Source organism: Lipotes vexillifer, unplaced genomic scaffold (assembly GCF_000442215.2).
Source record: "Lipotes vexillifer unplaced genomic scaffold, Lipotes_vexillifer_v1.1 scaffold1798, whole genome shotgun sequence".
Classification (NCBI taxonomy): domain Eukaryota; kingdom Metazoa; phylum Chordata; class Mammalia; order Artiodactyla; family Lipotidae; genus Lipotes; species Lipotes vexillifer.
Genome location: NW_006789032.1, coordinates 1,552,430 through 1,569,198, shown reverse-complemented (window position 1 = coordinate 1,569,198; position 16,769 = coordinate 1,552,430). Strand labels below are relative to the sequence as shown.

At 52.0% G+C, this 16,769-nt stretch overlaps 2 protein-coding genes across 3 annotated transcripts in view; both read left to right on the top strand.

The window, feature by feature from the left end:
• Positions 1-8,728, top strand: part of OSBPL2 (oxysterol binding protein like 2) — a 25,103-nt gene extending 16,375 nt beyond the window's left edge. For both annotated transcript variants that reach the window (XM_007462261.1, XM_007462260.1), the window contains exons 7-14: positions 1-51; positions 1,683-1,790; positions 2,491-2,580; positions 4,524-4,647; positions 6,092-6,220; positions 7,594-7,717; positions 8,313-8,403; positions 8,626-8,728. In XM_007462261.1, coding sequence (XP_007462323.1) covers positions 1-51; positions 1,683-1,790; positions 2,491-2,580; positions 4,524-4,647; positions 6,092-6,220; positions 7,594-7,717; positions 8,313-8,403; positions 8,626-8,728 — 820 coding nt within the window. The remainder of the gene's footprint in view (positions 52-1,682; positions 1,791-2,490; positions 2,581-4,523; positions 4,648-6,091; positions 6,221-7,593; positions 7,718-8,312; positions 8,404-8,625) is intronic.
• Positions 8,729-16,663: 7,935 nt separating this feature from the next.
• ADRM1 (ADRM1 26S proteasome ubiquitin receptor) overlaps positions 16,664-16,769 on the top strand; it is a 6,803-nt gene continuing 6,697 nt past the window's right edge. The window contains exon 1 of the mRNA XM_007462258.1: positions 16,664-16,695. Coding sequence (XP_007462320.1) covers positions 16,664-16,695 — 32 coding nt within the window. The remainder of the gene's footprint in view (positions 16,696-16,769) is intronic.

Below are 16,769 nucleotides of genomic sequence, written 5' to 3'. Positions count from 1 at the left end.
GAAGAGCGTGGAGGCGGAACCGCGTGGCACCATCACTCTGGAGCTTCTCAAGTGAGTGGGCGGCCGCGCATCTGAAGGGAAATCCGTTTCCATTTAGGATGAAGACGTCCTTCTGGTGGAGGGATCCTGCATGTTCTGTGGGCAGGGAGCCTTTCCAGCGGCAGGGACTTGCTCTAGGGAGGCTGGAGACCTCATTGGGCTGGCTGTTCCTGGGGGTCCTCCTCACGACTGACTGTGTTGGGTCCCGTCTTCTCTCCCCTGATCTCTGCGGTTCGGTCCCTGTTCGTGGTCATCACCTCCTGCTGCGTGACAGCCCCAGCTCAGCAGTGTGAAACGGCACTGTCCTCCCCCGGTGTCTGGGGGCTGGAGGGCAGGGGCAGCGTGGGTGGCTCTGCCGGGATTCTGTGCTGGTGCAGCGGGAGGCCTCCTGAAGACAAGTGGGTGGAGACTCTGCTCCCGCGTTCACTGTGCCGGCAGCTGGCAGGGGCCCTCGGTTCCTTGCCACCCGCTGCTCTGTACAGCTGTGCAGACGAGGCACTGGCATCCCCCAGAGCTGGGGCCCGGGGTGGTGGGCAGACCACCACCGGGACAGAACCTGCAGTGTCTTCTGTGACCTGACCTCAGAGGTGAACACAGCCCTATGTGCACGTGCTGCTGGCCACGCAGACCAGCCCTGGTTGAGTGTGCAGGGTGGGAGGCCGGGCTTGACCACCAGGAGGTGAGAAGGAAGGGGCCGTCTTCCAGGATGCCCGAGCACTGTTAAATCTAAATCTAAACGCGCCCAATCTGATGGTGATCAAAGACCCTCAAAGCAGAAACTGAGTCTCTAGCAACCGCCTGGCGCTGCAAACCCATCGCGGGCGGTCCAGGCCGAGGGCGCAGCCGGCTCCCTGGGGTGTGAGCCTCGATAACCATAGCCCCCATGGGAAGCTTCTGATGTCATTGCACTTCCTGTGGCCCCGCCGGGCTGGAGGAGCGTGGTCTTCCCAGTACCCACCCCCCAACCCCTGCACCTCGGGGGCAGATGAGGTCACCCAGCCACGGTGAGGGCGGCTCCTTCCTGGGGAGGGTGCCTGTCCTGTCTGTTCCGAGCTCTTGGCTGTGGCTTTCTCGGTGAGGCTCGGGGAAGTGAAAGGTCGCAAACCTTGCCAATTAACACCTTTGGGTTCCTGGGAAATTCAAGGAATTCCAAATATTCATCACGAAATGCTTGTGCTTTGAGCTGGTCTTTGCGCTGAATTGTGGCTCTTTGAGGCAGCCTCCCTTGAGACACACGTCTGGCCATCTGCTCAGCACCCGTTTGTGGGGTTTCTCTTCTCCTTGGAGAAGGCCAGTCGGGGAGGGTGGGGACTGACTGACGGGGAGGTGTTTGCACCCCCAGGACCCATCCTCGTGGTTCCTGCAGGCGGGGGTGGAGGGGCTGTGCGGTTGGCGGCTTCACAGGAAACCTCTCGCCTTTGTCTCAGCCTTTTCTTGCTTGTGGACTTGTCCTGACATTTCAAGGACATTTCAAACGGATGCTAACGAGGTGGGGGCCCCGTCGGGGGCTTCAAGGCCGCACTCTGCGCTCCCGCGGGTTTTAAGTCAGTTACGCTTCGATTCCGCCTGGTGCTTTGCTTTGGAGGTCGCACAGCGTCTTTGCTTCACTGGCCTCTGACTTGCTGTTCTCTGGCGTCTTTCAGACATAATGAAGCCTACACGTGGACCAACCCTACCTGCTGTGTCCACAACGTGATTATCGGGAAGCTCTGGATAGAGCAGTACGGGACGGTGGAGATTGTAAACCACAGGTAACGGCCCCGACAGTCGTGCAGCGGCCAAAGTCAGGGTGGTGGTGCAGCACCCAGAGCACTAGCTGGCACTCAGCCCGTGGTTTCACGCTGCCGTCGGCTTCTCCGGGCCCCTCCCTGGTCCCCCGTGCCTCTCGGCCTCCAGACGGGCCTCGCTGGCTGGGAGGCCCCACACGTGGTGGCGGTTGGATCTGATTCTGGTTGGCACTGACCGAAGTCATCATTACTGCTCTGTCTTGACATTTCTTTGTTTTTAGTCACAATAGTGAATTTATTTTGAAATTTTAAACTACACTGAAGAATGGTGTGATTCCCTGATGAAAACAGAATGACCGTTCTCAAATCTTGTCCACTGTCCAGTCTGTCAGGCCTTATTGCTAGAAGTTCATGGCCGGTTGGCTTCGTTATATCCATTAAGATGTAATTTACATGTCATAAAATCCACCAGGTAAAGTGGACGCTTGCATGGTTTTTAGTAAGTCTACTGAGTTGTGCAACCATCGGCACAAGGAAGTGCTCGAAGCTTTCCATCCCCCGGAAAGATCCGCGTGCTGTCCCGCTGGGTCCTGATGCTGCCCCGCCCTGGGCAGCCTCCAGTCCGCCCGCTCTCTCCCACCCTCCCTCCCTCCCTCTTTCCTCTCTCTCTCTTTCCTGGATGCTTCATGTCTACAACAGAAGCCTGTGTTTGTTTTCCCTGCAGAACTGGAGATAAGTGTGTGCTTCACTTTAAACCGTGTGGATTGTTCGGAAAAGAGCTTCACAAAGTGGAAGGGTACATTCAAGACAAAAAGTAGGTCCGCGTGTGGGCTGGGCCACAGGGTGCCTGGACGGCGTGTGCGTCTCTGCAAAAGACGTAGTTGTGCCGGTGACATCTGCCGGGGAGGACGAGTTATGACTCTTTCTTGTTTAGAAAAAGCATTTCATTACTGAGCACAGAAGGAGATAAGGATGAATTTTAAGTGCACCATTCAGGGTGGTGACTGATGGAGCCCAGCTTCCCCTTCTTTGAGGGTAAAAGATCTGGGTCTGTTTTCTTTCGATAAAATGGATGTGAGAAAGTTCAACAATTTCACTGAGAGATAAAACTGCAGTTGTGCAAACAGGACTGAGATTTCAGAATCTGACCGTGTGCCCTTCTCTCTCCTGGCGTCCATAGCGGTTGTCAGTCAAAGCTCAAACACTAGCTTATGAGCATCGTTCTCATGTGACTTGTTCATTTCCAATCTGGAAATTTGGGACTTTTAAAGTTTTTGTGAGCAGAGAAATGGCCACTAGTAATTTTAACAAATTTTGGGGGGGTTCCCCCACGTCATGTGTTGGGTCTCAATTTCTGTCTCTCTCTTTTTTTTTTTCAATAACTTGGGCCGTATAACAGCCATAAGATTCCTTCCAGCTCCTGAAATATACACATTTTCGAGTAGAAAGAAGTTTCCAGTGTAAAGCAGTGGGTGCTTTTGTTCCATCCCACTCTACTGGGTACCAGAAATTCACCTGTTCTAATTCCTTAAAATACCTTTAGACGTAAGACTCTGACCACTTCACCCCTTGAAGTAAGTTAGGACCTGGTGTGTGGACTTCACGGGGCGTCATTCCTGTTAGTGGGAGTAGCACTGACCCGCCCTGTGGTCAGCTCATCCACAGAAACAGGCCACGGGAGCGGACGCCCACCGGCACTCAGTGAGCCGTGCCAGCCCTGTTCTGAGTTTCTGGTTTTCCGCCCTACACTGGATGCTCTTTCCTAACGCTACGTCTCTTGGAGACAGACAGTGTCTGCCAGGCTGTCTGCCGAGAGAGGTCTGGCCACATGTCCCTGCCTGCTGGCCCTCCCAGCACGTCCCGCGGCGGGCGGGGCAGCCTTTCCAGGGAGCGCGTGGCCAACTGTATGCTCTCCCCCGAGGGAGACATGAGAAAGAAAAACAAGGGCCCAACACGGTTGTCACTGTTCCTTTGGAATCAGGCAGAGAGCTCTGGTGGCTGATCTGGAAAGATCTGTCGAGGTTATTACGAAATGAAAAATGTGGGCAGACAGTGACAGGGGTATCTGACTTGAGGTTATGAAGATAAAGCAGACATCAGCTGAACATGGGGAGGGTTGTTATGTGGTTTATAGAAAAAGGGCTGCAGGACACACGGTACATAAAAATGTAATGTATTTCAAAAATAACAATCGGGCGCGTAGGGTGTTAAATGTAATAGCGTCGTACGCTTGTTCTCACATCACCTCGTCTCCTGCGGCTCGTCTTTCGCCCTTCAGGTTTTTGTACCTTCATTTTCTCTTTTCTGCTTTCGTGAAGGAATGTGAATAGTTAGTCTCAAAAGCCACGAGTAAGGGCTTCCCTGGCGGCGCAGTGGTTGGGAGTCCGCCTGCTGATGCGGGGGACGCGGGTCCGTGCCCCGGTCCGGGAAGATCCCACGTGCCGCGGAGCAGCTGGGCCCGTGAGCCATGGCCGCTGAGCCTGCGCGTCCGGAGCCTGTGCTTCGCAGCGGGAGAGGCCACAGCAGTGAGAGGCCTGCGTACCGCAGGAAAAAAAAAAAAAAAGCCACGAGTAAGAGATGCTAAAATGAAACTTTTCATCTTTGCATTTACACCCAGCAGTATCCCTAAAATTTATAAGAAGACATGCCAGAACAAGAATTTATTCCATGGTCACGATTAAGGTGCTGCACGTTTAGACGGATGGTTTATAATTGTTAACTGGTAACTTGGTTTTAAAAAATTCCGTTTGACTACAGCAAAAAGAAGCTCTTTGTGATCTATGGCAAATGGACGGAGTGTTTGTGGGGCCTGGACCCTGCTGCGTACGAGTCCTTCAAGAAGCGGGAGAGGAGAACCGATTCCCTGCGGAAGACAAAGCTGGTGAGCGGCTCCGTGCGGCGTCCCCCGCGGGTGGGGGGGGTGGGTGGAGCCTGGCGGGCCTGCCGCTTGCGGGGGACGCAGTGCCTTTGTGGCCCCAGCTGCAGAGGGTGAATCACAGAACCTGTCTCTCAAGCGAAGCTGCTTGTCTTCTGATTCTGGACGGGGGAGGCGTTCACCTGCGTCCCACTTGTGCCTCTACCCGCCCGAGCCTGGCGGGATCAGAGGACACTCCGTTGTCTTCTGGGTGCTTCTCTCTGTTTTTTGGCCACACTGCGAGGCATGCGGGGTCTAGTTCCCCGACCAGGGATCGCACCTGGGCCCCTGCAGTGGCTCCGGACGCGCAGGCTCAGTAGTTGTGGCTCACGGGCCTAGTTGCTCCGTGGCACGTGGGATCTTCCCGGACTGGGGCTCGAACCCGCGTCCCCTGCACCGGCAGGTGGACTCCCAACCGCCGCGCCGCTGGGGGGGGCCCTGGATGCTGATTTTCTTAAGACTAGTTCTTCTTGAGCTTAAAACTCGAAGTGATGGTTCCAAAGCGGTGTCAGGTGTCACATTTTTCTAGATGATAAATTAGACTGTACCAAACCCGAGGTGTTCAACGTTTGTTTAACAAAATATTCAGCTGCCACTGGGACTGATAGTTCTTTTTGTTTGTTTGCTTGGCCGTGCCACGTGGCATGTGGCATGTGGGATCTTAGTTCCCTGACCAGGGATTGAACCTGTGCCCCCTGCAGTGGAAGCGCAGCGTCTTAACCACTAGACCGCCAGGGAAGCCTCCCGTTAGTGTTTTTTATATTGTGGTATTTCATGGGTGCTATTAGACATCGTTTCTAATAATGCTCTTTTAAACTAAAAAGAAAAAGTAAGTTCCATTTAAAGACCATACAGTGGAATGTTAAATCCATTTAGTGATGTGTTTTAATGCGTTAGCTTGGCTTTGTCGCCCCTTTGGGGAACCTCACAAGGAGGGAGCGTTTTGTGTGGGTACTTGTCACTGAGCTGTGTCTTTATTTAGCTTCTGGCACCAAAGCACATAACCTGCGGGTGGCGAGGACCCCAAGGCTGTGCTTCTCACGGTTTAGGCGTCTCCCTTCACAGCTGCCTGAATAACCACCCTGTTCTTCCCCTTCGTCCCGTTGATTTTGAAAAAGAAATAGCACTTGCACCTTTTTTATTGAGACGTGATCCCCAGTCTAGAAACGCTAAAACACCCTGAAATCACCAAGTGCGAACCCCATCTTGACTGAGCAGAAGCACAGCTCGTGGGGGGATAACCATCTGGGAGAGGCATCCTCAGCCTCCTTAGGAGGAGTTGCCCCGTCTGGTCACAACCAGAAGGCTGTGCGGGCTCTCCCCACAAGGAGGGCGGTGCCTGGCTGCTGTCTTGGGGTCTCTGGGCGGGGCTGGAGGGACTCTGGGAGCACCGAGATGCTGTGTCTTTCAGGACGACTGCCCCGAGAAGGCCGACGGCGACGTGGTGGACGCCGTGCCGGAGGCTCAGGAGACGGTGCAGGTCATTCCGGGCAGCAAGCTACTCTGGAGGGTCAACACCCGGCCCCCCAACTCTGCCCAGGTCCGCGCCCCCCGCCCCAGCCAGGCCCCCCAGCCGTCCACTGTCACCCAAGGGAGTCCCTGCCCTCCAAGCCCTGACCCCGACACATCAACACTCTGTGCACACATCACAGTACCCGGGTTACACTGCGAGCCCTCAGAGCCTACACCGGCTGCGTCTTACCAAAAGGGTTTCCAAACCAGTTTCAAGAGATTATTTTTCTGACTTGTCAGTTTAGGTGCTTAAATGCATTTTGATGTTTGTTTTTGAAAATTGCGCTTATAATTTGCATTATGTATAATAAATTTATTAAATGTAATGCAAAATTATAAGTACAATTATAATTAAATATAATTTAATTATAATAAATATAATAAATTTATATTTATAGTAATGTATACTATGTAAAAATAATTATATGAAAACTATAACACATGTAATAAATTATATTTTATTTTAATATAAGTTATGTTAGTTATACATAAAATACATACACAACATACTATAAGATTTTTTTATTGTATTATCACATCCTATAAGCAAAGCACAGCATGTGCAAAATAAAGGAAACAAAACAAAACATTCATCGGTAAATACATTACCTCAGCACAGCCACTATTATAATTTTAGTGGAGTACAAACTAGTATAAAATAATAGCAAGAAAAGCTTATGTTTAAAAATAACACTCATCCCTTTGGTTCAGTGAGCATCTCGTGAGTCGGTGCGGGTGGGCCCAGGTCACCGGGAGCAGAGCCCGAGGACAGGGCAGGCGAGGACCCCGGCCCACACAGCAGAGCCACCGGCCTGGGCCCTGGCGACCTGGAGCGGGGCCTGGGGGAGGCGGGGCTGTGGGGGGGTGCGCGGCCATCCAGCTGCTTTCCGGCAGGGGAGCGGCCGACCCCGAACCCCACTGCCCCTCTGAGTGATGTGGGGTTGTTCGGGCAGTGAGGGGACCAGGTGGGCCCCTCTGGCTGCTTGTGGAGATAGACTTCGGGGGCCAGAGCGGGAGGGAGGCCAGGTGGGAGGCGGGTCCCCAGGTCTGGGCTGTTGGGAGGCAGAGGCTTGGGGGCCGTGGGCGCAGCAGCACCCCCGGAGGTGAGCCGGAGACTCCCGTCCGGCCCCCAGGATGTGAGAAGGCAGACGTGTGGGTGGGACGTCAGGGTGAGGGCCTGGGTGCCCCGCGCGGGGGGGCGGAGGGGAGGGGCCCCAAGCGAGTGCGTGTCAGGGCAGGGAAGGAGCCCCGACCCAGGTGACCTTGACAGCAGTGTCTCCAGGGAGCCGGTGACACTCGGCTGCTCTGAAGGGGCTTAGAGCGTCGGCGGCCTGCAGCTGTGCAGCGTGCACAGAAGAGTGCCGCTTATGGTAAGGATCCCTGTGCCTGCTGCTCCTGCAGATGTATAATTTCACGAGCTTCACGGCTAGTCTCAACGAGCTGGAGGCGGGCATGGAGGAGATCCTGGCCCCCACCGACTGCCGGCTGCGCCCTGACATCCGAGGCATGGAAAACGGCAACATGGGTGCGCGGCCCCGGCTGAGCGGGTGGGCGCGGGGAGGGAGCGCGTCCGCGTTAGGCAGCCACACTTCACGTCTTCTAGATCGTGCTTCTCAGACTGTCTGTGGGGAAAGAGTTAACAAATGTCTAGTTTGCTGCAGCCCAGTTCCTCTCTAAATAAGGTTGAATTACTAGGAAAATGAAATGAAAAAGAATACGTGCAAAATGCAAGTACCCTGTCTTCTTATTAGGTTCAACAGACAGTAAGATTACATTTCAGAAGCTGGACACATTGTTATTTAAAAGTCGCTTGGCTGGAGGGCCCCCCCCACCCCCACCCCCCGCCATGCCTGCCCAGGCCCGAGGCCCCTCTGCCTGCCGGGCCGGGCCGCGCTGGGCCGCGCTGGGGTCTGTGCTGGGGTCCGGACCTGGCCGTGCGCTTGCGCACTCGTGCCTGGGTTTGGTTTCCCGCTGACGGCCTTTACTGTCTATGGTTTGCTAACCCAAGTGTGACTTTTCATCTGGGGTCGGGTGTGAGGGTGCTCCAGCATCTGCTGTCTCAGCCCTCAGCTCTGCCTGTCACCCTGAGCCCTGACCCAGTCCCCTGTGCTTGCACCCAGATCTGGCGAGCCAGGAGAAGGAGCGGCTGGAAGAGAAGCAGAGGGAGGCCCGGAGGGCACGGGCCAGGGAAGAGGCCGAGTGGCAGACGAGGTGAGACGCCTGGTGGCCACGAGGGCGAGGAAGGGGGGAGGGGGCCACACACCCACCGGGGCTCAGCAGAAGCTCCCCTGTGTCCCGTAAGATGGTGGCCGGCAGCTCTGGGCTGCATGTAAACTGATGTGTAATGTGATGATGCCATGATCCCAGGGGGGAGAAAAGACCGACGTCCGTGTCTTGTCCACTGGCCTCCTGACCGCCTGCTCTGTGTCGCAGGTGGTTTCACCGAGGCAGTAACCCGTACACTGGGACCCCCGACTGGCTGTACGTGGGGGGCTACTTTGAGAGGGATTTCTCAGGCTGCCCAGACATCTACTGAGGGACCGGACCGGCCCCCGGACCCGGAGACCCAAGAGGCTAGACTCCGTCAAGTGGCTGCTCTGAGCTTCGGTCACAGCAGAAGCCAGCTTTTCTAACGGCTGTTCGTGGAGATGGCAGCATTCCCGGTTGAGGATTGAATTCTAATCAACTTTTGATTGTCAAACATGTTACTACTGTTGCGGTCTCTTCATAAAGCTTCACTTGGGATCATCATGTTTCCATTAAGGTTTGAAAAGGAAAATTCTTTACAGTTCCCTTTTATGTGACAGAACCAGAGCTGGGGCTAGTGTAGCTTACAGCACCCTCTTAATTACAAAAGTTATAAATAAAGGAAGTAACAGGACGGGGTCCACATTCCTCCTTATGACGCGGTGGCAAAGTGTTTCTGAAAGTATTTTAAATTTGAACCAGTAACAGGAAAAGATGGATCTTGAAAAAAGTCCCACCAAGAGCTTTATAAAGGCCAGGAATTGCTTTCTAGATTACAGTAAGGCACAAGTGAAGATTTTCAAAGCATCTGATTGAATGAAATGAAAAGTCAGAGTCTGTATTTTCTACCAGTCTTCAATAATGTAAAGATTACTTTTGATATTTAAGTTCAAACTACTCGAATAATATTTTGCTGAAGAGCACGATAGGCATTAGCATCACGTGTACACTGTCCAAAATGAAGCATTACCATGACAACCGAGGGTGGCCAGAAACCTTGACAAAAAGTCCCCAGATGGCTCCCAGCCCCGACAGGTTTGGGAGCCCGCCTCTGGCCCCCAGGGCTCCCCTGTCACTGCAGGCCACACCCACGTCACAGAGTGAGTCTCTCACGACAGTTGGCCTGTCCCTGCAGCACCTGTGCTCCTGTCCTGCATGTGTGAAATACGAGGGACCCGCCTCTGGGGGCACCGAGGCGGGGGGGTCCTAGCAGTCTGCTTCCAGTGGTGTCATTACCGTTGTGTGTCCATCTCTGCGCACGTCTGCACCAGTGACTGTTTACTTTCTGTAGAGAAGCCAACACCACCGGTCATCGCAGAGCTCTTTGAATTGAAGACAATCTGCTGTGTGCACAGACGCACACCTGCACGCGCACGCGCTCACACACGCACCTATGTGCAGTGGTGGGTTCTCAGTGAGAGGGTGTCGGCATTTTGTGTCCCAGCTTCAAAATCACGTTTGTAATTAAAACACTTTTAAAAGCAAATCGTTGCTCTGAAGGCTTGGTTCTGTAGCTTCGGAAACCCGAGGCGTGCTATCGGGGTCGAATCCCAGCGCATTTGCTCGATGGGACCCGAGCTGGGCCGCCGGCGATACACGGAAGCCCCCGAGGATGTGTGATCTTGACGTTATGCAGAGAGGAGATTTTGACACACCCGGTCGTTAGGATGTGGGGAGTCCTGTGTCTCTGGTCGGGAGGCAGTGGCGGCGGTGGTGGCCTCTTTGCCCAGGGAGCGTTGGGGGGACCCAGGACGCATTTAGAACAACAGTGCTTAGGGCAGTTAGACAACCTCCGTGGACTATCCCATTTGTCACCACCTCCAGTAATTTACCATAAGGTTTGCATCTCTAGGTCCTCCCTGGAGGTCAGATTCCATGTGGCCCCAGTAGCCGCTTCCTTCGCACCCGATTCAAGAGTCAAAGGACAAAGGGCAGGATGGCCGATGACCTCAAAGCATGGCCGTCGTGATCCATTAAACACTGTGTCCGCAGATGCTAACACCGACCAGAGCTGCCCCCTCAACTTGGCCGCCGTGACACACTGGGATGTTGGGTGTTTCTCTCTAACAAAGAGTTTTTCAGTGGAATCTGGTTTTTAAAGGACGACCTCCCACAACCGATGTGTCTGGCCCTTGTGGAAAGTGGTGGCCTTGTCGTTGGCCCCCAGTTTGTGACTGTGGCTTTGAGGTAGGGCCCGGGTGCTTTTTAGAGCAGTCTTGTAACTCAGAACGTCCTTGTGGGATGAAAAGTAGAGCACGCTTTACCCAAAGAACTTCACATTTTGACTTTGCTCCCCCTTGAAGGCAGGATCCAGTCACACGTCCAATGGATTCAGTGCACGTTTACTGAGAGCCACTGGAGAGTTAGCCACGCAGATGTCTCGGAGCATGTTTCATGGAAGAGAGAAACGTTACGTGCACGCTGGTGCTGGCTAGATTTAACAGGCCGCCTGCTGTTGGCGACCGATGGTCGTGTCTGGGTTGCTGTGCCACACAGGTCCGTCCCAGGAGTGGTACTGCTCTCCCTGGCAGGGTCAAGGGTCAGGGCATCCCCAGCACTGGCTGGCCGGCTGCGGGCCCCGGTCGTGAGAAGGCATCGGAGAAGCAGGCCCCGGCCCTCATGGGCATCACCGCGTTCGGCTACTCCGGGCTGCTGCAAAAGCCAGGACCCTCCGGGATATAGCATGGTGGCTCTGGAAGGGGTGAAACGAAGGTGCCAGGCGGACCTCTTTACAGGCTCACGGGTCTTCGCAGGGCAGCGCCACAGCCTCCACGAGGAAACGGAAGCCGGCAGTGGCCCCAGGCAGGGCCCCTGAGGAGCAGCTCCGATGGTTTTCTTGGCCACAGTCTCCGTTTCATAGTCTGTCCCCAAGGATGATGCTTGGGCTCGTGGAAGGATCCTCCCGAAACACGGGGAGAAGAGCCCAGTACAGCGCCGATGGCCACCCGGCGCCCGGGCCGATGCTGCCGGCCACTTGTGCCAATGAGCGTGGAGCTGTCCAGCTGGAGGCGTTGCCATCTGCTTGCTGGGTCCTCGCCAGGACCTGAGGCCAGGAAATCAGAACAGGACGAGAGAAGGGCCGGGCATCTCCCGCGAGCCTGCCAGCTCTCCGGGTCGCCCCAGCAAGAAGCTTCCTCTCAGGACACCTGCTCCTGGGAAAAAGTGCTGCCCGCGGAGCTGGGGATTTACAGGTTTGGCAAGTCCCACGTATCCACCAAGAACAGCGAAATGAAGACATCGTTTAAAATGCTAATAAGCTTCCAAAAATCAGAAGCGAGAATAGCCCTCCTCCTGTCTACCCTTGCGCGCTAGAAGGGGAGGGGACAGCTCAGTGACGCCTTGCGTCCTGTGTGGAGCTATCGGCCCTGCAGGAGAGTTCAGTCAATAGAGAGTTCCTACTGGTCCTGGCTTCATCTTCCAAAGGATCTTCCTATGTCCAAAGTGGGTGCGAAGATTGGGGTCCCCTGACAAAAGGGCCTGTCACCAGACCTGCAGGACACCAAGTGGTGTTTCCCTCAGTACACGTCATCTTTGGGCCTATCTTGTACGTTCTCAGTGTCGTTTTCTTCGCAAAGTGAAAATGCCATCTTGGTATTTCTCGGTACGAGTTTCCTGGACCATCAGCCCTCAACTGGATGCCCTGCTCCATTCTGTCTTTGTAAACCAACCACCCTGGGCCAAACGTCTGGTGAAGGGCTGCTTGGTCTCTGCAGAGGGTGACAAGGCACAGACAGGGGCCTTCCTCCATTGTCCCACGAACACTGTTCGTCCTATCCGTGCAACACGAAAACGTCAGGCGAGAAAACACGTAGTGAAACGGATTTATTGTTATAATTTTATAATACGTAATAACTGTCAATATTCCTCTATATAAGCAGAATCAACCATTCTCAGATTTTTGGGGAAGCCTGGACAGATCTGTGGAGATAAATGTTAAACCCTAGCCCTGAATAGAGATTCTTTGCAAATGGGTGGTAGTTGACTTTTGTTTCGTACTGAACAATTTTTCACTGTCTGCTGCTCTGGCCTCTCTGGCGAGGACTGCAAATCAGCTGTGGATGTGTCCTTGAGGCCAGGCATCAGACGTTTGGCCTGTGTGTTCTGTAGCGTGGCCCAGTTAACGGATTGTTTCAGAAAACTGCTTGTTACAGCGAAGAGGGGGCTCAGGGGCACATGAGATGGATGAAGGGGTCTGGGTTCTCTGGGCAGCGAGGAGCTCTGATGGACTCTCTTCCCTCCTGGGGATTGGAGCCTGTTGCTGGAAGCAACGGAATGCCCAGAGCACAGTGTTCGCTTGACTCAGAGGTCCCTGTGCCCGACCTGCTGCCCTAGGTGCCCAGCAGCTGTGCGCTTCCCAGGAGGTTGAGCTGAGAGGAGGTGGTGATCCCAGTAGCCACGGTGGCTCCTGGCAGAGGGACAGACTGTCCACACGACTTTAATGTCCTGGGAATGCCCAGGTGCATAGATGTGGGGCTCCACCATGGCCATGGTGTCTGACTGTGAGGACCACAGAGCATCAGCCCTGCCAGAGCCCGGGCCTGGTGTCCTGGGTGCTTAATCTCCACAATTACCATGCAGTCTGACCCATCGAGGAGGAAGGGGAGGCGCAGGAAGGTGGGCTTGCCTGAGGTTTCAGAGCAGGTAAGTAGAGGACATGGAATTCAAACCTTGACATACAGTGAAACTCACCCTTGTGTGCAGTTGACAGGTTCATACCATCTTGTAACCATCGACGCAATCAACATATATAGTTTAATGGCAAGGTTCAAGTGGGAAAGGACTGTCTTTTCATCAAATGGTGTTGGGAAAACTGGATATTTACATGCCAAAGAACAGAATTGATCCTGACCTCATACCATATACAAAAATTAACTCAGAAGGGATCAAAGATCTAAACAATAAAACTCTCAGAAGAAAATATAAGAGCACAGAGTTCACAACTTTGAACTTGGCAATTATTTCTTGGATATAACACCAAAGGCACAGGCAACAAGAGAAAAAAAAACAGACAAGTTGGACTTTATGAAAATTTAAACACATTTTGTGCATCAGACACTAGCATCAGAGTAAAAAGGCAATGGGAGAAAATATTTGCAAATCAAACATCTGATAGCAGATTAATATCTAGAATATATAGAGAACTCCTAAAACTCAATAACAACAACAACAAAAACCTTGATTCAAAAATAAGCAAAGGACTTGAATAAACATTTTTCCAAAGGAGATATACCAATGGCCCATAAGCATGTGAAAACATGCTCAACATCATTAATCATCAGAGAAATGAAAATCAAAGCTACAACGAGGGCTTCCCTGGTGGCGCAGTGGTTGAGAGTCCGCCTGCCGTTGCAGGGGACACGGGTTCGTGCTCCGGTCCGGGAAGATCCCACGTGCCGCGGAGCGGCTGGGCCCGTGGGCCATGGCCGCCGAGCCTGCGCGTCTGGAGCCTGTGCTCCACAACGGGAGAGGCCACGACAGTGAGAGGCCCGCATACCGCAAAAAAAAAAAAAAAAAAAAAAAAAAAAGCTACAACGAGATACCACCTCATACCCATTAGGATGGCTAGTATTAAAAAAAAAAAAAAAAAAAAAAAAAAAAAGCTACAACGAGATACCACCTCATACCCATTAGGATGGCTAGTATTAAAAAAAAAAAAAAAAAAAAAAAAAAAAAGCTACAACGAGATACCACCTCATACCCATTAGGATGGCTAGTATTAAAAAAAAAAAAAAAGAAAAAAAAACAAAAAATCCCCCCCAAAATCCAGAAAACAAAAGTTTTGGCAAGGATGTAGAGAAACAGGAACCCTTGTGCACTGTTGGTAGGAATAAAATGATACAGCCACTGTGGCAGACAGTATGGCGGTTCCTCAAAAAATTAATAATAGAATTTTACCATATGATCCAGCAATTCCATTTCTGAGTATTTGCCCCCCAAAATTCAAAGTAGGGCCTTGAAGCAATATTGGTTCAGTCATGTTCATAGCAGCATTATTCACAATAGCTGAAACGTGGAAACAACCCAAGCATCCACGCACTGATGAATGGATAAGCAAAATGTGGGGTAGACGAACATACAGCGGAAGATTATTCAGCCTTAAAAAGGAAGGAAATTCTGACATGTGCTACAGCACAGATAAAACTCGAGGATATTATGCTAAGTGAAAAAAGCTAGTCACAGAAAGACAAGTACTGTACAATTTCATATATAGGAGGTACTGAGGGTAGTCAGATTCATAGGGACAAGGTAGAATGGTGCTGGGGTCGGGGACAGAGGGGGTGGGGAGTCAGTGTTAATGCAGACAGTTTCAGTTTTACAAATGAAGATGGATGGTGGTGATGGCTTCACAGCATTATGAATGTATTTACTACCGCTGAACTGTACATTTAAAGATGATTAGGATGGTAAATTTTCTGCTATGTGTTATTTTACCACAATAAAAACAAATTGGAAAAAAAAACATCAGGGGTTGCCAGGGGTTACGGAAGAGGGAGGGAAGGACAAGGCAAAGCACAGAGGATTTTCAGGGTAGGGAAGATGCTCTGTATGATGCTATAATGGACACATGTCACTAAGCATTTGTCTGACCCGTGGATTCAAGACAAAGCATGAACCCTGAGGTAAACTATGGACCCTTGGGGACATGATGTGTCCACGTAGGAGCATGGATTGTAGCAAACACACCGCTCTGGTGGGGATGCGGATGGCGGGATGTGGTTGGTGAGGAAGCCTGTGGGGTTGTGTGGGAACGCTATACTTTCTGCTCAGTTTTGGTGTGAACCTAAAATTGCTCTAAAAAAGAAAATCTATTGTTAAACAAAGAAAAAGAAAACAACAGCAAAAGCACCTGCCAAACTGTTTTCTCAGGTGGCCGTGTGCCATTTTGTATTTCCAACACCAAAGACTCCACAGCACTTAGTATTGTCAGTTTTCTTTTTTTTTTAGCCATTCTAATAGGTGTGTTTTAATTTGCGTTTTTCTTATGAATAATGCCATCCACCACCCTTTCCTGCATGTCAGGCCACCTGTACACCCTCCTTATGAGACATTTGGGCGTGTCCTTGCCAGCTTCCTTGTTGCCACCCCTGTGCCCACAGTCGCTGCACCCCCTGCCTTTCACCTGAGGGAGGCACTGAGGCTCAGGGAGACCGGCTGGGTTCACAGAGCCCACGCTGGGGTGGGCGCTCGGACTGGCCTCCACGATGCCCGTCTACCTGTAGCTTGTTTCCTTACTGTAGACTTTTCATGGAAACTACTGAAAGTGAATAAGCTTTGTTTTTTGAGCCCTCCCAGGGCACAGGCTTCCTTGGCTCGGGGAGAGGAAATGTGCATTTGGGGCCCCTCTGAGGTCACCGCCCGGAAGGGAAGCACCATCTCCAGGTTCTGGAAGGTTGGCTTCCCTGTGGCCTCTGGTGGCAGCTTTTTAACTTTTCAAGACTTTGGACAAGTAACACCTGCCTGCTGGCCCCTTCTCAGGGAAGCCAGATTGGTTTTCTTACTGTTTTCTTGCCTGGTTTCACAGGGCCCAGGACGGTATTGCCGCGGGGGTGGTGGCCGCGGTCACAGAATTTCTTTGCGTCCGCCGTTCCCACCACTTTGGTCTCTGGGATCCTCTGGATTCTCAAACATTATCAAGAACCCCACAGAGCTGTCATGTTATGTGAGTTTTATCTATGGATGTTTACCACATTATACATTTTAAAATAAATATTAACTAATTTAAAAATAACAAACGCATTTTCTTATTAACACAAATAATATTTTTCAATGAAAAACAGCTCGATTTTCTGTAACAAAAAAAAATTAGTGAATCTTTAGATCACAAGAGAATGGATACAGAACTTGTGGTATTCCACCCATTAGAATATTATACAGGAGTTAAAATGGATGGGTTAGAGCTACATGTGTCAACACGAATAAAAAAAACAATGTTGCATCAAAGAATACGTTTCACTTTTATACCTTTCATAAAAAGCTTAAAACGTACACACAGATTGATAGTAAATCAAGCACGCCTGGAGCAGGGAGTCACGTGTTACTGTCAGCGTGGGGCTGGGAGGGCACATTGCTCCAGGTGTGTGTGTCCTGCTCTGCAGAAATGTACAGAGGTGTACACGATGGGGAAAACAAAAGCAGTGGGAGGCAGTGCCTTACATTTATCTAGTCCAGGTTTGTGGAGGGCAGCTGCCTTCACTCCGTTCTGACTGCACACATCGGACAGGGAATGAGCGGGCAGCCGCGACGCTGCTGTTATAGGTGGGTCTGGGGAGGATGGAGGGCAGGAATGTCATCACTGCTGTGGGGGAGGACTGGGGGACCCCCCCCCCCGG